Source organism: Phyllobates terribilis, unplaced genomic scaffold (genome assembly GCF_046119375.1).
Source record: "Phyllobates terribilis strain yellow unplaced genomic scaffold, ASM4611937v1 Scaffold_1__5_contigs__length_1240528914, whole genome shotgun sequence".
Lineage (NCBI taxonomy): Eukaryota > Metazoa > Chordata > Amphibia > Anura > Dendrobatidae > Phyllobates > Phyllobates terribilis.
The window spans coordinates 980719482-980747371 of NW_027362761.1; the positions used below are offsets into that span (position 1 = coordinate 980719482).

Sequence of the window (27890 nt, forward strand, 5' to 3'; positions counted from 1 at the left end):
ATGAGACAGACACAGACTCCATGAGAGTGGTATAAGGGTTTTAAGTCTTGTAGTGGGACCTGTGCCAGCACCATGCAGGATGATTGGCATTTGCCAGAAAATACCAGAATTGTGAGGTACACTATTGGCTTCCCATTCTCTTCACTGATGGGAGCAGGTTCATACTTCATAAATATGACAGACACGAAAGAGTATGGAGATGCCATGCTAAACGTTATACTGCCCGAAACATCATCCAGCATGACGAGATTGGTATTGGGTCAGTGATGATCTAGAGAAACATATCTTTGGAAGGTTCCACAAAACGCTACGATAGCCAATGTTACCCTGACTGCTGAAAGGGACCAAACTGCAGTTCTCACAGACAGTCAGACTTTCTGATGGTTAAGTAGGCCTTGGGTCTCTTGTGGACTGAGTGTGTAACCAGTTCCTGGATGATGAAGGTATTGATGCAATTTACTTACGCTCACATTGTCCAGACCTGAATCCAGATCCTCTGAGACATTATGTATCAGTGAATTCAACACCACCAAGTAGTGCCGCAGACTGACTAGGCTCATGATTCAGGTCTGTGAGGAGCTATGCCAGGACACCATCCACCATCTCGTCAGGAGCATGCCCATATGTTGTTAGGAGTGAATACAGGCACGAGGAGGCCACACAATATGTAGTCACATTATGAGTTGCTGTGATGAAACTCACACCAATTAGATCCTCCTATGATTTCAATTTTTGCTTTGATTTTGTGGCAGTTTGGGATCCAGCCCTCAGTCGGTTGAGAATAAAATGGTCATTGAGAACCAAAAAGCTTCAACCAATTCCACAATTTATAAAGATTTTCAACTGTAATCACACATCCGATCTTGATGAATGGAAGATTCACATGCTCCCCATAAATTTTTCTTTTAAGGAGTGCATTGATCATTATCAGGATAGGATAGGTCATAGATTTATAATCGCAAGGGGTCAGACCACCGTGAACCACATTGATCAGGTGAACAGGAGTCCCAAGTCTTCTATTTGAATGGAGCAATGGTCGTGAATGCACCATACTACTCCATTCACCATCAACAGAAGTGACTAAATAGCTGTATGCATTGCCTGGCCATCTCCCATCAGGTCCAGAGACAGTCAATGGAGCAATAGTGTGCATACACAGTTATGGCTCCATTCAAATGGCACTTGGGATGCCCTTTTGAGTAAATCGCATGGATAGGCGATAACCACTTTAAGTTGTTGGCCAATAAATTTTATCCTCTATTTACACAAATTACCAGAACAGGGGTCCCAAGTCTCTCAATTAAATGGAGCAACAGCAGCGCATGCACAGTGCACCTCATTCTAATTCACTTTGTAGATAAAGACTGATGACTGGGAGGATATAGATCACCAATAAGTCACATGGATAAGGGGTTTCCTCTTTTTTTCTTGATGAATTGTTATACCAGATACATCCCTTTGGTCACATTTTTTTGGGGTTCTTAAATGCATGCATTTTGGACTAAAAATCATTTTGGCAATTGGGTTTCATTAAAAATGTTGCTTTTTTGGCTTATACAGGCTCTTTGTTTATCTGAACATTCAAATTTGATGTGATCTGTAGTCTTAGGATAGCTGAGAGGCACTCAGGAAAAGACAGATAAGAGTTGCAAACTCTCCCATCAGAATGAGCTTACTGACTGATTTTTAGTTAACTCATTCTGTTACCAGCAATAAAAAGTGCTATACAGAGGTTATATAGAAGGCAAAAAGTGAAACATTTTTAATGAAACAAAGTTGCAAAACAAATTTTTAGCCAAAAATACATGAATTTAAGTAATAAAAGAAAATTGTTCTCAAAGGTGGATAACTATGAAAACAGACATTTAAAGGGTTTGTCTGGCCTTAGGGTACAAGTCTGGTTATACTATGCACTGTACACTGTGGATTATCTGGTGCCAGAGCCAGGAGAAGACAGGCGCATGACTGCAAGCATGTGATTTGCATACATACAGTCACATGCCGACTAGACATGTGGGCCTCATTCTAGTCGGAATGTGGCTGGAAGTATGCAAATCGCATACTTGTGGTCACATGACCGCAGAGCCAGAGTACCCATTCACAGTTTACGAGAGTGGTCCAGACCAAGAATTCAGTCGTGGTCTTACATGACAATATATAGGTTACGGAATAAACAATACAACATTTCTTTTGTTAAAAAATGTATTTTGTTCAAATCATTGAGACACATGGAAAGTGCAGAGACAACGTTAATCTGTGTGATGGTAGCATTTTTATAGTATTACTGGACAAGGACACAATGAAAAACATGAACACATTCAGAATTTAACCTGATTACATCTTTAGTTCAGTTCTGAGCATTTCATATTCACAATTATGGAGAATACAAACAGATCATTTGATTTCACCGAGGTTGACAGCAAGTTGTTCATTTGGATTAAAATAGATTCATTTTCTGACATGTGGCTGTAATACTAGGAATATGATACATACATATATATACTTGAAGAATAGATGCAATGAATACTAAATATCCTTTCATAATAATAATGAAATATTGAAAGCTTTACACATCCTGCAGAACAGAACAAGGCAATTTATGTTTCTCCATAGACAGTGAGACTCAGACTGGTGCTGCCACCTAGTGGCTAATCGGTCATGACAGCATTAACATGGTATAATGTAGAACACTTTTAGGAGCCAGTGCTTCCCCCTATATTTTACAAGGCACTGAATGGCATGTAAAAAATGGGTCTGAAAATAGATATATACACAGAAAAATCATGATTCATAACCAATGAGTTAAAGATTTTCTTATTTTGAGCTCCATTGTAGCTGGTGATTTTTTAAGCAAAAATTTGCTTTAATCTGATTTTTTTTTTTTTTTACATTCAATGTAAACTTTGGCAATGAAAAAGTTTGCAAAACACCAGAAAGACCTTCTAATTACAGAAGATATTGTCATTACACTCAGTTACACTGATCTCATATGCCCCTGCATCCAGAGATGGATCCGGAAAAGCTGCATGTTTGGGTGCATGGATACATAGTGAACCATGGGGACATAAAGGAACCATGTACATGTAAGTACCCTCTGTTCTGAGATAAATTCAATTAACAGCTTGGTAACTTCTCGCAGGGTTTACAGTTTTAGAGTAAGGTTATGTGCCCACGATGCAGAAATGCTCTGGATTTTTTCCTGAGCGTTTCTGTATCTCCCTGGCAGAAAAAACGCATGCGGATTGTACATGCGGATTGTACATGCGGATTGTACATGCGGATTCCTGCCAGGGACATGCGGATGTGAAGCGTTCTTCACATGCATTTCCGTATGCGGGTTGACAAGCGCTTTCCAAGCTATTTTAGCATCACTTGGAAAGTGCTTGACAACTTGGTCACACTATATAAATCCATGCAAAAGGCATGGATTTATATAGTGTGACCGTAAAAGAATGGTAAAAAATAAATATCATACTTACCTTCTGATGGCCTCCGGTGTCTTTATCCGATGCATCTCAGCTTGCCGGCAGCTCGCGGTACACTGAAGGACCTGCCGACATCAGCGGTCGCGTGACCCGTCACATGACTAAATGATGTCATGGCAGGTCCTTGAGTCCACCGCAATCTGCCGGCAAGCCAAGACAAGGACACCGGGGACCATCAGAAGGTAAGTATAATGTATATTTTTTATTTTATTCTTTTTTTTTTTTTTTTTTACAGGTACTATGGTACCCAGATCCGGAGGAGAGTCTCCTGTCCTTCAGACCCGGGTACCATCTGCACATTGAAACGCTTGGATTCCGCGTTGTACAGATGCAGTGATGCGGATTCCATGCGTTCCAATGCAACTCAATGGCGGCGAAAACGCAGCACTTCCGCAAAATAATTGGTAGTGCTGTGTTTTTTTCCGCAATGATAATCCGAAGCGGAAATTTCCGCAGCATGTGCACAGCACATGCGGATTATCATTGGGGAACATGGCAGACCTTCTACCAAGCGTTTTTTAAGTGCTTCTGCAGTGGAGTTGCCGCTGCGGAAACGCTTAAACGCACAGTGGGCACACAGCCTAAAGAGGCTTTTTGGTTCCGTTGAATCCTACTCCCTATACTACTCTTAAGATTTGCAAGACACCAAGCATGTAGTCATCCACATCAGCTTATGTCCAATTCTCATGGGCATAGGCTGCTAGGAGTTGTAGTCTAACAAAGCTTTTTATATTGTGCTAGGTATCGCGTAAGAAAGGGGAGTTTGTTCATGAACCCATGATCCAGAATTGATCCCAGCTCACCCGGGCCCTTCAATAAGTAATGAGAAAATCCTCTACCCTTGGTCTACCTTGCCCTACAGATTTAGATGAGTTGTCTACATAAATGATTTCTTAATCAACACTTTCTAACAATATAAGCGTGTGTCCAAAAAAACGCTATTTCCAGAGGACAGTATTGAGCGCCCCAGTGAGGCACTGCAGCAAAAGTTGGAAAGTCCATTATCTTCAGACTAGGATACATATGTTTAAAGAGAACCTGTCAGCAGAATTTTGCTTAGTAAACTACAGGCACTGTCAAGGTTGGCGCCGTTACACTGATTAAAATGATGCCTTAGGTGAAAAAAGCCGTTTTGTGGTTCTTGTGTAATCTTTGTGTGAAGTTTTCAGTTAATGATATGCTTGTGCTTCGGGCGGATCTTTTCTTGGTGCTCTAGGTCAGAAAACCAAGACCCCGCCCACAGGACCACCCCAAAGCACGAACATATCATTAACTGAAAACTTCCCACAAAGATTACACAAGAGCCACAAAAAGGATTTTTTCACCGAAGGTATCATTTTAATCAGTGTAACAGCGCCAACATGACAATGCCTGTAGTCTACTTAGCAAATTCCAGCCGATAGGTTCTCTTTAACCCTTCGGTGACAGGTATTTACTTTTGCTGTATGAGATTAGAAAAACATTTCTCAGGAAAATAGGGTTCAGATGCAATACCAGGCACAACCCATGAACAGAAGTGGCAGCGCTACTGGATGAAATCAGCCATGTTTTCCTAACCTTATATATCCCCTTTAATTTTACAGTCTGTGTTTAGATGGGCTGGCCGAAGCCAATAAACGATCGGCAATGAGCTACTTGAAAGCCGATCAGTGGTTGTTTATTGGCTCGTTTATTCAGGCCGAACACAGTTCTACGTGCACAGTACGATTGTTGATATGATTGTTCTGTATATTATTCGCAGCACACCACCTGTTCACACTGGACAAATGTGCTGCCTACAAAGATGATTTTAAAGTTCGCTTAAAATCCATCGCACCAGACAAAGGAGCGTTTTGCTTGTTCACCTGATTTTCACCAACCTGTTTAGACGACCAGATATTTGGGAAATAGAGTTCCTAAGAAAGCGCGTTGCCCAAATATTCGCCAATCTAAATAGTCCTTAGAGGTGTATGTGAGATTACTTTGTTATTTTGTGGCACCAGATTCTTTGTGATCGTATCTTTATCAGTTGATCAGCTAATGATTTCTTTAGATGCTGCCAGATCACCATATTTCATTAGGTGGAAAAGTACTATTTTTTTTGAAAGTGTGAACAATGAACAAATATTATTATGGCTTTTGCAATCTGCTAATCTTACAAAAAAAAACAACATTGCATGGTGCACAAAGAAAATGGCATTGTGTGTGGCTCAGTTCAGGCTTCAGAGGGGCAAGTGTGATTTAGTCTATATAGGACCTGCTGGAAAAGATGCTGGTGGTCCTCACTGGCCCATCCTAAACCTCACTGTGTAATACTTTCTACATAAATAAGTAACAGCTGTAAATGGAGACCAAGCTGTACAGGATGGGGTTAGCTTTATATATGACCAACATTAAAATGGCCAGAACTGAACTATCCGAAAACAGAACATAAATAAGACAGTAAATAAATAAGTGGAGAGAGTAAATCATTAAAAAGACACAAACAGCTCTACACATCAGTCTACACTTTACAAAATCAAGCTGAAAAAAGAACAAAAAAAGGACAGGCAACCTTCATTAAACCTTAATATTCTTCCCTACACAGACTAAGGGTAAATCAGCGCGCTTCACGGCTGCACCCTTGGACCTGCGGGGTTAATTGACTTCATATTTATATCCTCCCCAACTCTTTGACCTTACAAGTACACGTGACTTCTAGTAGTCTTACACGCAGGTAGAGTATAGAACTGTGGTGGCGGCACGTGGCCAGAGTGGCACAGGTGGCAGCCCCCACCGTGGTCAGGTACCCCGGAGCTCCCCAGGTTTAGAGCTGCAGGTTACGTAGCCTTCTTTATAGCAGGATTCCATCATGCACCAGCTCACTGGAATTGAATGCTTTTTCTTCACAATAATACTTGATTGTCTTGAAACAGACACTTGAAATCATTTGCTCAATTTCCTTCCGATAGGTTAACCTCACTTGTGATGAGTGTGCTGCTCACGTTTCACATTAGTACAGCGGAATGAATCATGATTACAGAACAGAAGGCGAGCAGAGTAAAGAGGCGGCCATATCACTACACGCTGACATATTGCATTACATCATTAAAGAGGATGGGTGAGAAAAATGTCTAGAAACTGCTCCTCTCTTGTCAATTGGTGGTTTCCGGTATAACAGCTCAGCACAATTCACCAAAATTGACCTGTGCTGCAAACAAGGCAGAGTATATGAACGCCAGCAAAAAAAATATATATATATATACATCCCAGACCCGTTTTAGCTATCTTCATACCACCCCACAAACCGATAAATGTTAACACTGACGAGGAAGTTGTCTGGGAGATTTATGTAGTGTGTAAAAATGTTTTCCTAAGCCAAAAAATATAGGGTCTCAAGAGAGCACCACGGACATCTACCTAGAGAACAGAAAAGAGTAGGAAGTAGCGCTACTTAAAAGAGGTTGTCCACTACTTTTTCATTGATGACCCATCCTTAGGATAGGTAATCAATGTCTGATCGGTCGGGGTCCGACACCCCCGCTGATCAGCTGTTATCGGTGTCGGTGGCCAGAAGTACTCACTAGCAGAGCTGTCCGTCTTCTGATAGTGGCCACCTCAGGGGACTACACATCCGCCTTCTATTCAAAACAATAGGAGGCGGATGTGCAGTCACCTGCGGAGGCCACTATCAGAAGACGGCCAGCTCTGCAAGTGAGTACTTCCAGCCAACACAGATAACATCTGATCAGCGGGGATGCCGGATTTCGGACCCCGACCGATCAAACATTGATTACCTATCCTAAGGATAGGTCATCAATGAAAAAGTAGTGGACAACCTCTTTAAGAAGGATGTAGTACTGTTGTACTGCACCCAATGGATCAAAAAGAGACAAGGCATTCACTGTACAGAGTGTCTAAGCCAAGCACATCGTTAGCTAGAGACAGGTATAAAATTACAAAAACATCCTTCAAACTAGACTCTGTAAACTTTTTTCCATGTTCTGGCTGTGGGCACCAGTAATTACATAGGGATCATCCATCATCTAGAAATAGAATAATGGTGCCTGGTCAATGTATACATAGGGAGAATAGGACTTGTACTACTGACTTTGTATGTAAGCAGTAAGGCTTTTACTCACTAATATAAGATGATTTCTTCTGCCGGATTCGCATGAAAACATAAAGGCTACCCCTTCTACGTGGAGGGACACTACAGGTTTAGTTGTATAGAACGATAAAATAAAAAATAATTAAATTTATCACTTAATAAAATCACTCAAAAGGAGTAGTCCGGTCACATCATATTGATGACCTAACTATGGGATTGGTCAATATGGGATAGGTAGGAGTCCAAAACCTGACACCCCTAGCAATTAGCTGTTATTTGCTCTATAGGTCACTGAATGTAAATACTAAATGGAGCTATAAAGGCCGCTGCAGAAGAGATCCTATGAATATGAGTAGTAGTTGTTCTTCAGTACCTGGCAGCAGCTGCTACACAATGAACATTGCTGTGTTTTACAGCTCCAAAGTGTTTACAACTTCCGCTGCCAAACAGCTGAGGGGCTGCTGGTTTTGGACCCTGACCAATTTTGTATTGATAGCCTATCCTGTTGATAGGACATCAATATACTATAATCAGACAACTTCTTTAAACCCCCACCTCTCAAACTACCTGTTAACATGACCAAAAGCGACATTTTACATAACCTGTATATTCATACAAAATAAATGCAATCATAACTGAAAAGGGCCCTTGAGCGAATATTATTACAGTACTAAGCTTAAATTAACCTGACAGTATCATCAGGCACAAAAAGCGTGACAATGATTTAAGAAGTTACCCAAAAAGTAGAAGCTGTGACACAATGGTCAAACTGATCAAAGGTTTTATGATGGCCGCAGATCTATTAACCCCTTGGTAAAAAACATTGAGGTGACCACGTGATTAACCCCTGGTGGTAGCACAGTGGATAATCAGTAATTGAGTGTCAACTTTTTAGACGATCAATGACTCTCCCGACTTATATCTAATTGCATGTGTTTGGCAATTATCTTGGCCATTGTATTGGAGCAGTAGAGTACCGTAATTTGTCTTATTTTTGATTGATACGTTTATTTAAATTACTGCCAACTTATTGATCTTTTAGTAAATGATAGAAAGCCAAATAATATTTACATTCATCTCTATTTACCCCAAGATGTCATAATTTACCGTATATTCCGGCGTATAAGACGACCTGGTGTATAAGACGACACCCCTACTTTCCTGTTAAAATATAGAGTTTAGGATATATTCACCGTATAAGACTACCCCTTTTCCAACGCATACCAAACACCGGTAAAAATTAAAAAAAAACAGATTTGAATTTAACATGGTCCTTTTTTAATTTAAATTCTTCTGACATGCAGGTATATAGCAGGAAAACTGTCACTCATAAACATATTAAAATAGGGGGGACCCCACGTCATTTTTTGGGGGGGTCCCCCATTCTAATAGCTAGTAAAGGCTAGGTATTCAGCTGGGGGCTGATATTAGTAGCCTGGGAAGCTCCGTGGGTATTACCCCCTTCCCAGGCTTCAAACATCTGCCCCAGCCGTCTGCTTAACCTCCGCTAGAGACTATAATGATGGGGGATCCCACGCCAATTTTCTTTTTAAAAAATCCTTTATTTTAACACTAAATGACAATTGAGGGGTTAATAAAGATGCAGTCCCTAAATTATTATTAATTTTGTAATTAATTTTTCCCAAAAATGTTGATGTGGGCTTCGCCATATTTTTGTGTCCAGCCAGGTACAGCAGGCAGGAACAGGCTGCCCCCAACCACCAGCTGCCTATTTGTACCTGGCCGGACACAACAATATAGGGAAGCCCTTTTTTTTTTTTTTTAATTATTTCATGAAATAATTAAAAAAAAAAAGACGTGGGGCTTCGCCCTATTTTTGTGTCCAGCCAGGTACAACTAGGCAGCTGGGGGCTGGAATCAGCAGCGCAGGGAGGCCCAAGCTTTCTGGGCCCCCCCCGCTGCAAATTGCAGTCCGCAGCCACCCCGGAAAATGGCGCGTTCATAGAAGCGCCATCTTCTGGCGCTGTACCCAACTCATCCAGGGCCCTGGTGCGGTGGGTCACTGGGTAATAAAGGGGTTAGGGCCAGCTTGGCATTATCAGCTGGCCCTAAGCCCGAAATTCATGGGGTCACGCCAATATTAGACATGACCACCATGAATTTCTAGTAAAGTAATTAAAAAAAACACAACACCCAGAATAAAGTCCTTTAATTGAAATAAAGACACAATTTTTTAATGTTCTAAATTAAACCATACTTACCGTCACGCCCATTCCAGCTGAAGCCAACGATCTCCTGCAATAAAAGTAAAATAATAAAGCAACCTCATCCTTACCTTTCCATGGTTCCCAGGACCGGTCCAGCTCTGCTACATTCACATGACAGGCTGCACCGCAGCAGAACGCTGCCGTTCAGCTTGCCATGCGGCAGACACTGAGAAGCGTAGGCATGCTTGTGCTCCTCAGTGTCTGACTGTGACGGCATCCAGATGAGCCGAGATCATGTCCAATGAACTCGGCTCACCTCATGCACGTCACTGACAGCGTGGGAAAATTCTCCTGCTCCCCGCATGCGCAGTAGAAGTTTCCCACGCTGTCAGTGACGGACGTCCAGGAGGTGAGCTGAGTTCATTGTCGGCTCATCTGGATGCCGTCACAGCCAGACACTGCAGAGCGCAAGCATGCCTGCGCTTCTCAGTGTCTGCGGGATGACAGGCTGGATGGCGGCGTTCTGCTGCGGTCCAGCCTGTCATCTCGATGTAGCAGAGCTGAAGCTGTCGTGGGAACCATGGAAAGGTAAGGATGATGTTGGTTTATTATTTTTCTTTTATTGCAGGAGATCGTTGGCTTCAGCTGGAATGGGCGTGATGGTAAGTATGGTTTAATTTAGAACAATAAAGTATTGTGTCTTTATTTCAATTAAAGGACTTTATTCTGGGTGTTTGTGTTTTTTTTAACTTTTACTATGGGGTTAGTAATGGGGGTGTCTTATAGACGCCTCTCCATTACTAACCTGGGCTTGATGTCAGCTGGCATTATAAGCTGACATCAACCCCAGCCCTATTACCCCACTGCCACCGCTACAGGGCAGCGTGGAAGAGCGAGGCTAAGTGCCAGAATTGGCGCATCCTATGGATGCGCCATTTCTGGGGCGGCTGACGGCTGGTGTTTCTAGCCTGGGAGGGGGCCAATATTCATGGCTCCCTTCCTGGGCTATTAATATCAGCCCCCAGCTGTCTGCCTAGCCTTTGCTAGCTATTAAATTAGGGGGGACCCCACGTCATTTTTTTTGGGGGGTCCCCCATTTTAATAGCTAGTAAAGGCTAGGTATTCAGCTGGGGGCTGATATTAGTAGCCTGGGAAGCTCCGTGGGTATTACCCCCTTCCCAGGCTTCAAACATCTGCCCCAGCTGTCTGCTTAACCTCCGCTAGAGACTAAAATTAAGGGGAACCCCACGCCAATTTTTTTTTAAATAAATCCTTTATTTTAACACTAGATGACAAGTACAGTAACCAACACTATCACTGTACTTCATATATATGTGACTGACATGTTTCTATCTATCTAATCTATGTGTGAAGCTCTATTCTGTCTGTTATAAATTGTCGGGTACAGATGCTGAATTGCCGGCCGGCTTTTTTAAAGAGACGGTGCATGAAAACACTATTATTTGTTTTAATAAATCCTTTACACTAAATGACAAGTACAGTAAGCAATACTGTCACTGTACTTCATATATATGTGACTGACATGTTTCTATCTATCTAATCTATGTGTGAAGCTCTATTCTTTCTATTTTAAATTGTCGGATGCCGGCTTATGCCGCTGCTGAATTGCCGGCTTTTCATATATTGTCACAGAAGCGATGCGAACTTCCCTGCTCCGGACACAGCGCAGCGCTTCTGTGACAAGTGAAAGCTGTCGGCACAGAAGCCCTGCGCTGTGTCCGGAGCTGGGAATACGCAGCGATGTGTCAGTTTCAGCACAGAAGCGCTGACTGTCTGGACCTACCGCCGCCGTATTTTAACTCCCTCCACCTTATATTAACTCCGACATGGCAGGGATACGGCCACGGCAGCTTATTAACACCCCCAGAGTATCCCCGCATGTCAATTTCTGAAAGTTCAAAAGCATTACCGGCGTATAAGACGACCCCAGACTAGACAGAAGATTTTTCAGTCTTCAAAAGTCGTCTTATACGCCGGAATATACGGTAACTCTTCTGATATATATTACATCATGTCTATAAGACTATGCACCGTATACGCTACGCTGTATACTATGTGAACCCATCCGCTGAGAATTTACTTTTTATAAGATGAGCAGGTTTGGGTAAGTAAAAGGAAACTGAAATAAGAGGATTAGGTTCTAGGAAGAGTCTCTGAATAGTCACTTTCATATTTGAGATACTGGGAATTATAACCATGGGCTTCTTCCAGCAATTACAATAATTGTCTCTACTATACACAATGCTGGCCCCAATTCCCCTTAATCCCTGAAAAACATTTTCCTCTTGGTAATATCCGTACACAAGTCTCATCAGCGTTTGGCAGACTGTGTATTGGGAGTAATGGTATACAGTTTATCTGCATGGGAATTGGCAAGAGTTGAATGTGTTCATATGGACCAGGCTTATGCACAAGGATGTGCGCAGGACACCACGTGCCAAACATAAGACATTGGGGTTGTCATTGCAGCTGAATGTACCCATCCACTGACCGCACAGTAAGGTGAATACATTACTTTACAAAAAAACACAATATATGCCTCACCATGCATCCATCCTGCGGCTCATATCTTCTGGGCTCAGACCCACAATGAAGTGACTCTCGGCCAGTATACATAAAGAAAAAGTGGGAAAAGTTTCCAATAAAAATTCTCACTTTATTTGTGTAAAGTATTAAAATATATAAAAGTCCATGATAGCGGAGATGCAACCTCGACGCGTTTCTGGCTTACGCCCTTACTGACTAAGGGTGTAAGCCAGAAATGCGTCGAGATTACATCTCCGCTATCATGGACCTTTATATATTTTAATACTTTGCACAAATAAAGTGAAAATTTATTTTTATTGGAGACTTTTCCCACTTTTTCTTTATGTATGGTGATGCATTAGTAAGAGCTAACAACATATACATCAGTTTATACACTGAACTTGTTTTTTTTCTTATACATTGTGAAATGTTCGCTTCTTACTTTCTGCATTAATTCTATTTTCTCGGGGTCAGTTTTTATCATAGTTAGTGTAGGTTGATGTGTATATTTCCCTCTGAATTAAATACATATATGTTAATTATCAGAGTAATTGGGAGATTGTAAGGATGAGAAATTGTAAGGGCTGGCTATTACTCATTATTCATTTTCCCTTATTCCCATTCTTCTGTGTTTGCAGTATATCTGTCAGGCTAAAGCCTGACCTCATAACCATCCTACCTATACACATGCACGCTCGGCAGAGCTGAGTGTGCATGTGTTCTGAAGGAAGAGAAGTAATAAGCTGCTGCCAGAAACCTTTGGGGCCAGTCCCTTTTCCCTTACACTGGGGCTAAAGTGTAACTTTGCTAATGACAGGTCGCGGGAGCAAAGATTGCCATGTGTTGCTGCTACATCGCAGCACAAAACAAGTAAATGGGGACTCATGGCAACCCCTACAGTTGCAGATTGGACTGTCTTTTTAATGGGACAGGTTACTTTTAATATGTTACATAGTAAGATGCAGCAAGCCTTAAACTTGCCATTTAACAGCACAAGCCATTAAAAAATGCACATTTAGGCTACATTGATACAGCCGCGTGAGTGTTACCATCTGAAAGAAACAGACAGATTTATTCTCAGGTGTCATTGCAGTTGCATCAGTTTTTTGTTTTTATTTTTCACTGAAGCAGGTAGACTGTCTGAAATTTTTTAATCAATTGACTCTTAATGTATCAGTTCAAGACTGATGAAACTCAGATGTAACTCTGAGGTACATAGTATGGGCCAGATTCATCAGAGCTTTTTACGGCAGAATGCTGGCTCAACGGGAGGCTGCACAAAAATTTTGCAACTTTTGGTGGTTTCAAGCCAAAATTGTCCAGCTCTGAAAGGGATTGGATCCGGGGTGGAACGAGGTATGGCGACACTTGCTCGTCAAATCCGTGTCGAGCGGCAACATTCCTTATGTCACAAATATTACTCCAGTCCTAACTGGAGTAAAAGTTGTGGCAAGGTGTACAAGCCGAAGCAAGCCACTTCACCTTGCACTCCACTTTGTTCAGTGTGAACAATTCCAGCATTGATAAATTGGGGCATCTGTTTTCAGATTTACACGGATCCGCATAGACTCTAATGGCCGAGTCTGATCCGCAAAACTGATGAGAACAGGACATGCTCAGAGTCTCACAAACCGCATGTGTGTGGATCAATGAAACGGAGAAAAAAAAACAGCACTATGACAAGTCACACCAACGTGTGAATGTAGCCTTAAAGTTTGCAGCATCAAGTTAACGTGTTAAGTGTCAAGCTAATGTTTGCCACATCTGTATTTTTGCATGTAATCCCACTGATTTTTCTTAAATGAGTTTCAGCAGATGAAAAAAAATATTACATTTGTTTTTTTGACAAAAATAAAAAAAATGCATATGGCAATTACTGCTCCAATCGCCAGAGGACACGTAGAGCAGCAGGTACAGGGCAGCTCCTTGAGATGTACGCCATTATAGGTAAAGGGGGCAATATGGGATGACTGTTTCTAACCAGCGCTTATCACATGTGTATGACCTGCTCTATACTAAAGCCCCATATATACACATTTTACAATGGGATAACTATGGATATTCTATACTATATGGATATACCCAGCACATTGATACACGGAAATGAATAAGAGAAATAAATGTGGAGGTATTTATATAGCTATTCAATTTACAAGCCTTTTACAAAACAGTCTGTGTAGTTTTCTAGAAAAGTAACTTTATTCTCCGTTGCTGTAACCCTATCCTGGGGTAGAAATAAATATGTGTCACCTCTAACTCGGATTTCTTCAAAGAGATTACCAACAATAGCAATGGCACCACTCGGGGGTACAGAAGCACCTGGTTCATGAGGCAGCCTTGAAATTTTGGAAATTTAAAGAGACTCCCAAAAAAAAGAAAAAAAAAAAAAAAGTCTATGGTGCAAAAGTCAAATGTACGGCTTATCAGCCATTTTCACAGTCGGCTTACATGAAAACATGAACATCAGTCCGTTGAACAAAAAATGTCTGAGCACAGTGCAGTTCAACAGAAAAAGCACACTGTCACTGTTTCATTGCTCCACCCTCACAAAACATTAGGAATACGTGGATATGACACATACAAACTGTACAAAATTACCGTCAGTGTACCAAATGACTACTTTGGTTTCTTCATTTTTTTTTTTTTTTTTCTTCATTTGGTGATTTTTTTTAACCTAGTATTTAATTCAAGACACAGTAAGATATTTTACAAACTACAGAGTAATGTAAAAATATATTCAGTTTACTTTTACCATTAAAGCAAGAGCTATACTACAAAAATGTTCATCTAAAAAGATGGCCAATAGGAAAACTACAGCTCTGGAAAAAAAAAAAATATATAACTATACATCGTCAGCAGAGAGAGATGGGATACTGATCTTGGCTCTGGTGAAGTATGCAATCTTCTCCCTGAAAGAATATGAAACAACACGTGAGTGTAAAGGTATCATCAATAAATAAGAATTACTTTAAATCACCATTTTTATGTTCTTTCAATTTAAAAAAAAAAAAAGAATGCTGAAATATTCCAGATGTAATGCTAGCTATGGGTGCATATACACACACACACACACACACACACACACACACACACACACACAAGATTGACTTTCCATTTTTTCTGCTGCTTAATTTTCAGCTTTACTGTGTAGACTGAGGCAGAGTCAGCAGTACTGTAGTCCAAGATGACATAGAATGGTAACCGCTAAGGAAGTCTTCCTGCCACATCCTGGTTTTTGTGGACGGACTGTATGCCAACCTCTTCGTGCATTATTTTATTAACACTTTATAGTCCATTAAAAGGTTTTTCTACTACATACATTTATCACCTGTCGTCAGAATAGGTGTTAAATGAATGATCACAGATTGTCTACCTGTTGGAACCCTACCAAGAGTCCTAAAATCTTGAAAGGATTGATGGTGTGAATGTGTGACCTCTGCTCAATTTACTTCTCTGGGACTGACTGATGAACCACCTATTGCTATCAGCATCATATAAATGAATGGAGCAGTGGCCATGCATATATCCAACCCCTTTGGATATACAAGTGACATTTGGATTCCATTCTCTGAATTGTCGCAGATATCATAAAAGAACACACAACACGCTGTCACTGTCTATACAGATCATACAGAAAAAAATGGGGTATACTGAAATAGGCTGGTTTGGCAGTTTCAAGCTTTAACTTCATTTCTAATTTGCTGCTTAAATTAAAAGCCAGAGTGCTTCCAGGTTGTAAGGACAAAACACCTCTCCCTCGCTTCAGTTGGATTACAGAGCATTGAGAGGACCTCCAGAAAAGGTTAGACAATAACCAACACCTACAATATATATATATATATATATATATATATATATATATATATATATATATATATATATATATATATATATATATATATATATATATATATTCACCCAAAATGTAAAGTGCTTCACCAGGGCGTGAGAAAGACAGGGGGGGAACTACGGGTGCTGTCATGGGTTCAGGAAAAACCGGCTACTGGTAAGTAACCTTGGTGTTTTCCCCTCACCCATGACAGCACACCTTGAGAGAATTTTGGAGAATATGAGCATCCTAGGGAGGGACCACCGCCTGAAGTACCAGTCTCCCAAAGGTAAGGTCAGAGGAGGATAGATCCAACCGATAGTGCTTGTAGAAGGTGGATGGTGCAGACCAAGTAGCAGCTTTACATATCTGGTCAATCCAGACGTCTGCTCTCTCTGCCCAGGAGGTTGGGACAGCTCTGGTGGAATGAGCTTTAATACTGTCAGGTTCTGGAACACCTGTAGATGTATAAGCTAGACAAATGGCCTCCCTAAGCCACCTACCAATAGTTCCCTTTGATACCCTGTGACCTTTCCTACTCCCCTGAAAGGCCAGAAACAAGGACTTGTTCTTCCTCCACAGTAATGCCCTTCTAACATCTAGATTGTGGAACCTAACCTCCCCGGGGTTTTTAGGGTTACTGCAGAAAGAGGGAAGTACAATCTCCTGATTACAGTGGAATCTGGATACTACTTTCGGAAGGTACGCCGGATCTGTTGGCAGGACGACCCGGTCCTCATGAATTTGGGTGTAAGGGGGATCAACAGAAAGGGCCTCCAGGTCACTCACCCTACGGGCTGACATTAGGGCCACTAAGAGAATGCTTTTGAGGGTGAGGATCTTTGGAGAGATAACCTGCAGGGGTTCAAATGGGTCGCCAGAGAGTGCGTTTAAAACCAAATTCACGTCCCAGGGAGGAACTCTGAGAGCCCGAACTGGCTTAGCTCTGAAACCGGATTTAATGAATCTAGAGACCCATCTGTTCCCTGCCAGGTTACAATTATAGAGCACCCCTAGGGCGGACACCTGAACTTTAAGTGTTCCCGTAGTCAACCCCAGGTCACGTCCCTTTTGTAAAAATTCTAGGACTTCTCTAACTGGAGGTTTATCCGACAATGGGGAGTCTATAAAATCCAGGAATTTTCCCCAGACCCTGGAATAAATTTTAGTTGTTATGGGCTTCCTACTACCCAACAGGGTGGAAACTAGGCCTGGTGAAAACCCCCTATCGCTCAGCAACAACCTCTCAAATTCCAAGCCGCCAGATGGAAACCTTTGGCTTGTGCATGGAATACCGGCCCCTGGATGAGAAGGTCCGGCCTGTCCGGCAGGACCCAGGGATCAGAGACCGACATTAGGAGAAGCAGGGAGAACCAGGGTCTTTTTGGCCAAAAGGGGGCTATCAGAATTATACTCGCCCCCTCCTCCCGAGTTTTCCTCACAACTGCCAGGATCATCACTATCGGTGGAAACGCGTAGAATCATAGAATGGTAGAGTTGGAAGGGACCTCCTGGGTCATCTGGTCCAACCCCCTGCTCAAAGCAGGATTCACTAAATCATCTCAGACAGATGTCTGTCCAGCCTCTGTTTGAAGACGTCCATTGAAGGGGAACTCACCACCTCTCGTGGCAACCTGTTCCACTCATTAATCACCCTAACTGTCAAAAAGTTTTTTCTAATATCTAATCTGTGTCTCCTCCCATTTAGTTTCATCCCATTGCTTCTAGTCTTTCCTTGTGCAAATGAGAATAAAGATGATCCTTCTACAATGTGACAGCCCTTGACATATTTGTAGACAGCTATTAAGTCTCCTCTCAGTCTTCTTTTTTGCAAGCTAAACATTCCCAAATCCTGCAACCGTTCCTCATAGGACATGGTTTGCAGACCAGTCACCATTCTGGTCGCTCTTCTCTGAACTTGCTCCAGTTTGTCTATGTCTTTTTTAAAATGTGGTGCCCAAAACTGTACACAGTATTCCAGATGAGGTCTGACCAAAGAGGAGTAAAGACCGATAATGACTTCACGTGATCTAGACTGTATGCTTCTGTTAATACATCCCAGAATTGTATTTGCCTTTTTTGCTGCTGCATCACACTGTTGACTCATGTTCAGTCTATGATCTATTAGTATACCTAAGTCTTTTTCATATGTACTGTTGCTTAGCTCTATTCCTCCCATTCTGTATATGCTTTTTTCATTTTTATTGCCCAGATGTAGTACTTTGCATTTTTCCCTGTTAAAAACCATTCTGTTGGTTGCTGCCCACTGCTCCAGTTTATTTAGGTCTTTTTGAATCCTCTCTCTCTCTTCTCTAGTATTAGCTATCCCTCCTAGCTTTGTGTCATCAGCAAATTTAATCAGTTTACCCTCAATTCCTTCATCTAAATCATTGATAAAGATGTTGAACAATACAGGTCCCAGGATGGAGCCCTGTGGTACCCCACTTGAGACATTCATCCAGCTGGATGTGAAGCCATTTGCAACCACCCTTTGAGTCCGATCACTAAGCCAGTTATGAATCCACCTAACAGTTGCCTGGTCCATTGCATACTTGGTCATTTTTTCAATAAGGATGGTGTGAGATACTTTGTCAAATGCTTTGCTGAAGTCAAGATATACTATATCTACAGCATTTCCCTGATCCACCCAGTCAGTGATTCTGTCATAGAAGGAAATTAAGTTAGTCTGACATGACTTGTTAGCTACAAACCCATGCTGACTCTGGTTAATCACTTCATTCTTATCCATGTACTTACATACATGTTGTTTAATAATTTGTTCAAAGATCTTTCCTGGTATAGAAGTCAGACTCACCGGCCTATAGTTCCCTGTGTCCACCTTCTTCCCCTTTTTGAAGATAGGAACAACATTTGCTCTTCTCCAGTCTTCTGGGACTTCTCCTGTTCTCCAAGAATTTTCAAAGATTATGGAGAGTGGTTCTAAAATTTCTTCTACGATCTCCTTCAGTACTCTGGGGTGTAATTCATCTGGACCTGGAGACTTGAACTCATTCATGTTAGCTAAATATTCCCTCACAATCTTTCTGTTTACAGATAACTTGGATTCCTCTATTCCTTTAAAAGGACAGTGAAGATCAGTTGATGTTACATTTTCTTTCTGAGAGAAAACAGATGCAAAATAGGAATTAAAAAGTTCGGCCTTCTCAACATCCTCTCTTACCATTTCTCCATTTTCATCCTGTAAAAATCCTATAGCATATTTGACTTTTCTTTTACTTTTGACATACCCCCAAAATCCTTTTTTATTGCTTTTGACATCTCTTGCAAGCCTTAATTCATTGTCAGCTTTAGCTAACCTGATACGTGCCCTGCAGGATCTGCAGACTGCATTATAATCTTCTTTAGATATGCCTCCCTCTTTCCATTTAATAAACATTTCTTTCTTTCTTTTTAGCATGTGTTTAAGTTCTGTGTTCATCCATCCTGGTTTCCTTAAATGCTTCCCATTCTTCCTACTTTTCGGGATTGTTAACGATTGTGCTTTGAGAATCTCATTTTTAAAAATTTCCCATCCTTCCTGGACATTTTTGTCCTTAAGGACATCGAGCCATTGGATCCCTCCTATTCTCTTTCTGAGTCTCTTAAAATCTGCCTTTCTAAAATCTAACCTTGAAGTTTGAGTCTTCACATGTCTTCCTCCTCTAGTTATCCAAAATTCTATAATAGCATGATCGCTGCCTCCTAGGGTCCCAGCCACCTTTACCTCCTCAACCATTTCCTCCCTGTTTATAAGGATTAGATCCAAAGTAGCAGATCCCCTTGTTTTCTCCCCTACCTTTTGGAAGATAAAGTTGTCAGCAAGAGAGGATAAGAATTTGCTTGACCTGTTAGTTTTACTTGAGAGAGATTCCCAACAAATGTCTGGATAGTTGAAATCTCCCATGACCACTACGTCATATTTTTTGGAGAACTTGGTCATTTGATACATAAAGAGTTCATCCATATCTTCAGCTTGCCCAGGTGGCCTGTAGTAAATGCCTACAATGGTGTCCTTTCCGTTGTTCTCTCCTTGTATTCTTACCCAAACAGTTTCCACAGAACCCCCAGTCTCTGAAGCTTCAATCTCTGTGCAGATATACGCTTTTCTAACATACAATGCAACACCTCCTCCTCGTTTATCAAGTCTGTTTCTTGCAAATAAGTTGTATCCTTTTAGCCTTTTATTCCAATCATGTGCATCGTCCCACCAAGTTACAGTGATTCCAATGACATCATATTCCTTTTCCTGCATTAGTAGTTCCAATTCTCCTTGTTTGTTGCCCATGCTTTGTGCATTTGTATAAAAACATTTTAGTTTGTGATTGGTTTCTCTTCCTCCCATATTTTTATTATTTAAATTGTTTTGTCTTTGTTCTTCTTTTCCACTTCCAGTAGCCTTCCCGAACTTCCAGGGTATGTGGAGAGCGTCTACAGCATAGGGATTCTCTGTTGGATTTAGTGAACAGAATCTCTCAACCTTCCTGTTCGCCCTGGTGGCGAACAAATCTATGTCCGGTGACCCCCATAGCTGGATAATCTGTTGGAAGACTAATCGGGTTTAGAGCCCACTCTCCTTGTCTTAAAGTGTGGCGACTGAGGAAATCTGCCCTTGAATTTTCTACCCCCGGATGAAAAGAGCACTGAGGGATGGGAGATGCTGTTCTGCTAGATGCAGGATCCTGTTTGCCACTACCATAAGGGAGCGAGATCTTGTTCCTCCCTGGTGATTTATATACGCCACTGTAGTCCGATTGTCGGACCTGATCTGGACATGGCGACCCTGTATGTGGGAAGGAAGCCTATCAGGGATTTCTTTACTGCCAAAAGCTCCTTTAGGTTTGATGACGCTTCTTTTTCGTGACGTAGCCAGAGCCCCTGAACGGAGAGCTCTGCTAGATGACCCCCCCCAGTGGTTTGGACCACTGTAAGCCTGCGGTCAGATTCTCCCTGTTTGTCCACCAGGAGAGGGAGTTTATGGTCTCCAAAGAAAGAGATAGTCTTTTTCCTAAATGTCCGTTGAAGAATTTCTGTGCTGACAGGACCCATTTGTGTTTTTTTATCATGAACAGGGGGGAATAAAATCCCCGTCCCCATTGTGAAACTGGAACTTCGTGAAGGACCCGCTTGTTGACTAAGTCTAACACTTCCGATTCTAGAGCCATCTGCTCCTCCCTGGACTTCCTCCTGGAGGTGATCATGAAGGTTCGGTGAGGGACCTGACTGAAGCGTATCTTTAGGCCGTTCTTTATGATATCCAATAGCCAGGGATTTGAAGTGATGGCTTCCCAAGCTGGGATAAAATGGGAAAGCCTTCCCCCGACCTCTAGCCTCGTGTCATTGGGGAGATTTTTTGGTACTGGAGGATGGTCCTCCAAACATGTAACCAGAGTCCTTTTTAGATCTGGGCTGCCATCTTTTCCTTTCTCCCGGAGGGCGACCCCGGTTAAATCTCTTCCTCCGAAAATAGGACCTTTTTGTTTCCCCCGTGAACCCTGGGAAACCTCTCTTTCTGTTGCCAGCCTTCTCCAAAAGCTCGTCCAGTTTTTGGCCAAACAAAAGTATACCATCACAAGGAAGAGAACAAAGCTTATGCTTAGATTGTAGGTCTCCTGGGCAACCCTTGAGCCACAGGGCTTGTCTGGCAGCGTTAGACAAATTTGCAGACCTGGCAGCGAATTTAACTGAATCCGCTGAGGAGTCGGCCAAAAAAGCAGATGCTACTTGTAGCAAAGGCAGATTGGAGAGGATTTTATCTCTGGACATCTTTTTATCCTTGAGCTGGTCTCCTAATTGCTGAAGCCACACCATAAGTGACCTAGAGACACAAGTGCCTGCTACTGCTGGCTTCAGGCCCCCTGTCGCTGCTTCCCAGGTGTGACGCAGGAAGGAATCTGCCTTCTTATCCAGAGCATCCTTTAGACTGCCGAAATCTTCCAGGGGTAGGGACAATCTTTTGGATGATCGGGCGACAGACCTGTCAACTTTAGGAATTTTGTCCCAGGACCCAGAGACACTATCCTCGAAGGGGTACCTCCTTTTAGAGGATGAGGGCAATACTCCTGATTTCTCCGGCTTCCTCCATTCCCGGTCTATAAGCGTCTGAATTTTGGGATTCACTGGAAAGGAGCGTGTCTTTTTTTTCCTCCAGGCCTGCGAACATAATGTCTTCCAGGGACCTGGCTGCCTTTTCCTCCCTCAACCCCATGGTAGATCTGACCGCTCTGACCAACTTGTCAGTATCCTCAATAGGGAAACAGGGCCTACCACTGTCTGATGAAGAGGAGGATGCCGAATCACTGAGGCAAAGATCCTCTGACTGGGAGGATAAATCATAGTCGGAGGAGATATCTTTATGGGATCTCTTTTTCCCCTTTAGCAAGACTTGCACAAAGCGGTTTCTGCCAATCTATGGAAAGGGGGACCTGGCATAAGGTGCAAACCCTGTGCTTCTTTTTGGCGCTACTTTTCTTAGGTTCCTAAGAAATTAAGCACATAATAACTTTCCATTATTATTAAGTGACATTCACGAAGATCACTCACCCCTCAAGTCACAAAAGGGTACCGGATTTGGAGGCTGTGGCGGGACATAAGATGAATCCTTTCTGGATGGCCCTGAAGCGTCCGACACCTTACTTCTCCTGCTGTCGCTGCGGTTGCTGGAGCGGCAGTCCGTGTGCGAGGTGTCCGACTGCTTCTTCCGCTGGCGTTGATGAGGTGGAGGGGTCAGCTGCTGCTGCTCCTGGCTGTCCTGGTCTGCCATAGCTGCTACACCATGAGCTTGAGCATAAGCAGCGCTTGTCAGGAGAACTCCCCCACCTTAAATAGGGCACATCCGGACCTCCTCCGGTTCATGTGTCCTCCCCCCTCCTGACACCCACCGGACGATTTTTGAAAAAAAGCTGGACGGCAAGCGCTTACAGGGCACCGCCATCTTGGATCCGGTTGCCGCCCTCCGACGTCATCGGGCACGCCTCTCCCAGCGTGCACCGCGTCGTGACGTCAGGCGCGTCATTCCCGGAAGACGCTGCTCCCGGCGTGCGACCAGCTAGGAGCCTGCGGCAGGGAGAGGACAGCGCAGCGGTCTGCGGGGAGCCGGAGCCCTCCTCACCGCCTGCGCCCGCTCGGACACGGCTCCAGGGAACCGCGGACGGCGCTTCTGGGACCCGGAACCCGGTGCACAGGCAGGTGCCCGCTCTTCCACACCGGAACAGGCCCAGGTAAGTAAGACACCTTTCTTCAGACAGGTTCCCATCAAGGACAGGAAACCAACTGAAGCGAGGGAGAGGTACCGCCCTTTTATTTCAGACCGTTTCCTGTCCTTGGTGGGGCGGATCACTCTCTCCAGGTGTGCTGTCAAGGTGTGCTGTCATGGGTGAGGGGAAAATTATATGCATGTGCGATAATGCTGCAATGCAGAGCAAATGTTGTGCGCCTCACCTGAATGTCTGTACTTGTAGCGGCACCTTCTGGCTCTGTTCCCGCAGCCTGCATACATCCTTTGAGGCTTTTCTCATTAATTTTTCAGCGCAGTATCCTTGCTTTTGTTCTTCCTTTGATTGTTCAGCCTACAGACAAACAAAATCCATCATGTGTCTAAAGCTTAAGGCATCCGATCACTTGGCTGTAATGCATAACTTCAGTTAATGGGTCGTTCTGGGCTGTTTGGCAGACAAGTTATTTTATCATTATTATTGGGGGTCAGTATTTACTTGTACTTCCTTTCTTGTAGTGTCGTAGAGAATTAAGAAGTAAGAATACATTAACTCTAACTAAATTAAGAAGATTTCCTGGGAAGGAAAAAGCTCTTAGAATAGTGAAGGTCTTCATATACTTTTACTGGAGAAACTCAATGACTACAAGTTTGCTGAACAATCAGCGTAATTCCATAATTTCTTTCCTTTTTTCTCTCACAACTATTAAATGTAATGTTTTGAAATGTAAGTACATAAAATTGTCTTCCAATCCCACTAGTGAGAGTTTCTTTACCTGTTTTTCCGCTTGTTTTAGAAGTTTCTGGAAGCGATCATCATCCAAAACACAAGGTGGTAATTCAGTCTCTCCCCTGGCTTTCATCTCCTCTAACCTCTGTTTCAGGTCTCTCAGTAATTGCAGTTCGTCATTGAGTCGTCTTTGCCTTGTCCGTGATGCTTGGAGATCCAGCTCCAAGTCTAAAGATGTCCTTTCACGACATTCATGCATTACTCGTCTCGTCACCGTCTGACTCATGGGCTGATGGGGAGAGCACAGAGAACAGTATGAGAACAGTTAAATCCTAATTGAGAAAGTTCAAAATGGGAAACAAATGATCGCAAAATAGAATTTTTTCAAAACCTGTAAGTGGTGCCTGTCACATCTTATCTTGAAGACCCTCATAGACTCCATTCAACAAGCCACTCTCCTCCTGTCCCAGATGACAATGCTTCCATTGTTGTTGTACTGGTCAGGATTGTCTCCGTGTACCTTTAAAGAGTTATTTCCACCTTCGTAGATAAATCCAAGCACTTTTGCAATCTACTACTTATTGAAACTCACTGTTCTTAAGATATTAACATGTTTCTTTTATCTTATTGCCAATGATACAGACTACTGCAGCTGTCTAGCTTGCAAGCACTGTGCTGGAGCTGGCCAGGATGAGGAGGCAACAACGCACTCCAGCGATCCTGGACAACTTCAAAACAATTCTTACAAGCTCAGTGGATAAGAGATTGTAAGTGCTGTGCACGTTATGTTGTCTGAGAGTGATTCAAGAAAATAGATGGAAGGGAGCATGAAGGTAAGAGACCCATGTGCTCCGCTACTAATGGTGGTTTCCTCAGGGTTGGCCTGTGGCTCCATGGTGGCTTTACCTGAGGAAGTCACCATTAGTGGTAGAACAAGTAGGGTTTCATCAGCACTCCCTTGATTTGCTTTCTTACTCCGGTCGCTTGTTGTGGTGTTTATTATACAAATATTCTTTCTTGGCTATATTTCTTATTCAGGTGTGTGATCAGCACTAGACTATTTAGACTTTCAGAGACTGGGAGAAGGAAGGGGAGTAGGCCTGGGTGTTTGGAAAATATTGTTTGTGACTGCTATCTTATGTTGGTACTCGTGCATTAGAATTGTTTTTACTGGCACGTTAGTTTTTGTCAGTAGATTAATAAAAGTTTGTATACTTTTGCACCAATGTTGCTTTTTCTTGGGCTTGTGCGTTCAGAAGTGTTTGCAGCATGCACAACTTCTTTCTCTTTCTTGTAGACTTAATTTTGTTTACTTGTATGCTGTTCTCTCATTCTATATTATAGTTTTATTTCACCCATTTTTTTTCTTGTAAAAAAAATAAAATTTGAGCATGCCAAGGGGCCACTTTATATTGCCATTATGCCCTTCTTTAAACAGAATTTATGCTTTATTCCATTCTTTAGATAAACACACTTTTTTTAAAACAAGATACTGTTACACGGTACTTTATTTTCACAGTATACTGAACTCAGTTGGGCTAATGGAAGCCTGCTGAGGTGCACCTGCTCGACCTCAGCTGCATTCACTGTCTATTGGATTGCCAAGTGCAGCCTGCAAAAATTACAAAGTGCAGATTTCGGTATTTGGACCGTCAATAATCAGTAAGGTATTCCATATGCAAAGGACAGGGGAATAGCTTGTTTTTCAGGGGGTAGAAAAAACCCTTTATTTTAGGAATTACATCTTCAATATTAAATGTAAATGGATATTGAGCACTTAGGCACCACTTTAAACAATAAGCTTTCCATTCCAGCATACCCGCTTTACTCTTAAACTGCGCCGTTCTGTTGCATTCCTTATAAAAGGTGATTTTTTAGCGAGGGTCGAGCTGTCACTGTCGCTTCGATTCAGCTGTAAGAGAGAAATTATAAACTACATCAACACTAATATATAAATAGCACAAATACATCCATCCATTACAGTAAAGAAAATGCCTTCAACATGGAAACAGTAATTTCAATAAAATCTGGTGGCACAGACTGTTAAATGATTATTTCCAGAACTGCATTATTTTTCAAAGCACAGTAAATGCATATTTATTGTTAATATACAAACTAAGTCCAATATATGGTTTCTCTCCTGTACCTTTGGGTCTTTTTTAGCTGAATGGGCAGTCATTCTTACACCGCTAAAACTGCATTTCCCAGCAGAACTTGCTTCTCTCCAGTGCTGCAGAACCCTCCCTTCTCCTGTGTGAGTCATCATCAAGCTAATATAAGTGAGGAATTCACCTTATGGTTCTGTGCACTCTCTGCTCCTGTACAGTACCTGACCAACTTTATCCTCTGGACGCTACATCAGTATAATTGCAGTGTAGTTTTAAATCATTAGCTGGTTCTAGTAGAGCTCACCTTTCCTGCAATCCTCCACAATGGAAACGCCGAGCTGTGCATGTTGCCTAGTGCTGAGAAACTGCAAATGAAGCCCTATTGATGCATATAGCCAAGGTTTGTCTTCTGTCTGAAGCATCACTACAGCGGCATATGCAGTTTTATGTTACTGGTCTCTCAGCAGCAAGTAACAAAGTTCAACTAATCTCAGTCCCTCTACACAGCCCCATCCTGAAGTATATCCTCTTAGATCCTCTATACAGAGCTCCCACCTGCAATACATCTCTACTTTCAGTCCCCTCTACACACAAAATGGGGCTGCATCACTCTTTATTCGGCCCCCTGCATACAGCCCATCTTCCTGCAGTATATTGCTGTTAGATCCCCTATATACAGCCCATCCAGGAATCTACAGTTAGGTCCATATATATTTGGACAGAGACAACATTTTTCTAATTTTGGTTCTAGACATTACCACAATGAATTTTAAAGAAAACAATTCAGATGCAGTTGAAGTTCAGACTTTCAGCTTTCATTTGAGGGTATCCACATTAAAATTGGATGAAGTGTTTAGGAGTTTCAGCTCCTTAACATGTGCCACCCTGTTTTTAAAGGGACCAAAAGTAATTGGACAATTGACTCCAAGGCTATTTCATGGACAGGTGTGGGCAATCCCTTCGTTAGGTCATTCTCAATTAAGCAGATAAAAGTCCTGGAGTTGATTTGAGGTGTGGTGCTTGCATTTGGAAGGTTTGCTGTGAAGTAAACATGCGGTCAAAGGAGCTCTCCATGCAGGTGAAACAAGCCATCCTTAAGCTGCAAAAACAAAAAAAAAACATCCGAGAAATTGCTACAATATTAGGAGTGGCAAAATCTACAGTTTGGTACATCCTGAGAAAGAAAGAAAGCACTGGTGAACTCATCAATGCAAAAAGACCTGGGCGCCCACAGAAGACAACAGTGGTGGATGATCGCAGAATAATCTCCATGGTGAAGAGAAACCCCTTCACAACAGCCAACCAAGTGAACAACACTCTCCAGGAGGTAGGCGTATCAATATCCAAATCTACCATAAAGAGAAGACTGCATGAAAGTAAATACAGAGGGTTCACTGCACGGTGCAAGCCACTCATAAGCATCAAGAATAAAAAGGCTAGACTGGACTTTGCTAAAAAAAAAAAAAAAAAATACTAAAAAAGCCAGCACAGTTCTGGAAGAACATTCTTTGGACAGATGAAACCAAGATCAACCTCTACTAGAATGATGGAAAGAGAAAAGTATGGCAAAGTCGTGGTACAGCTCATGATCCAAAGCATACCACATTATCTGTAAAACACGGCGGATGCAGTGTGATGGCTTGGGCATGCATGGCACTGGGTCACTAGTGTTTATTGATGATGCGACACAGGACAGAAGCAGCTGAATGAATTCTGATGTATTCAGAGCCATACTGTGTGCTCA

General features: G+C 42.3%; 1 protein-coding gene across 2 annotated transcripts in view; it reads right to left on the reverse strand.

Annotated features, from left to right (window-relative positions):
* Nucleotides 1-14990: 14990 nt before the first annotated feature.
* The window catches only part of WWC2 (WW and C2 domain containing 2), a 213537-nt gene continuing 200637 nt past the window's right edge, over nt 14991-27890 (reverse strand). For both annotated transcript variants that reach the window (XM_073643338.1, XM_073643348.1), the window contains exons 20-23: nt 25858-25950; nt 24085-24327; nt 23536-23663; nt 14991-15178 (exon numbers count right to left, since the gene is read on the reverse strand). In XM_073643338.1, the coding sequence (XP_073499439.1) occupies nt 15112-15178; nt 23536-23663; nt 24085-24327; nt 25858-25950 (531 nt within the window). In that variant the 3' untranslated portion in view covers nt 14991-15111. The remainder of the gene's footprint in view (nt 15179-23535; nt 23664-24084; nt 24328-25857; nt 25951-27890) is intronic.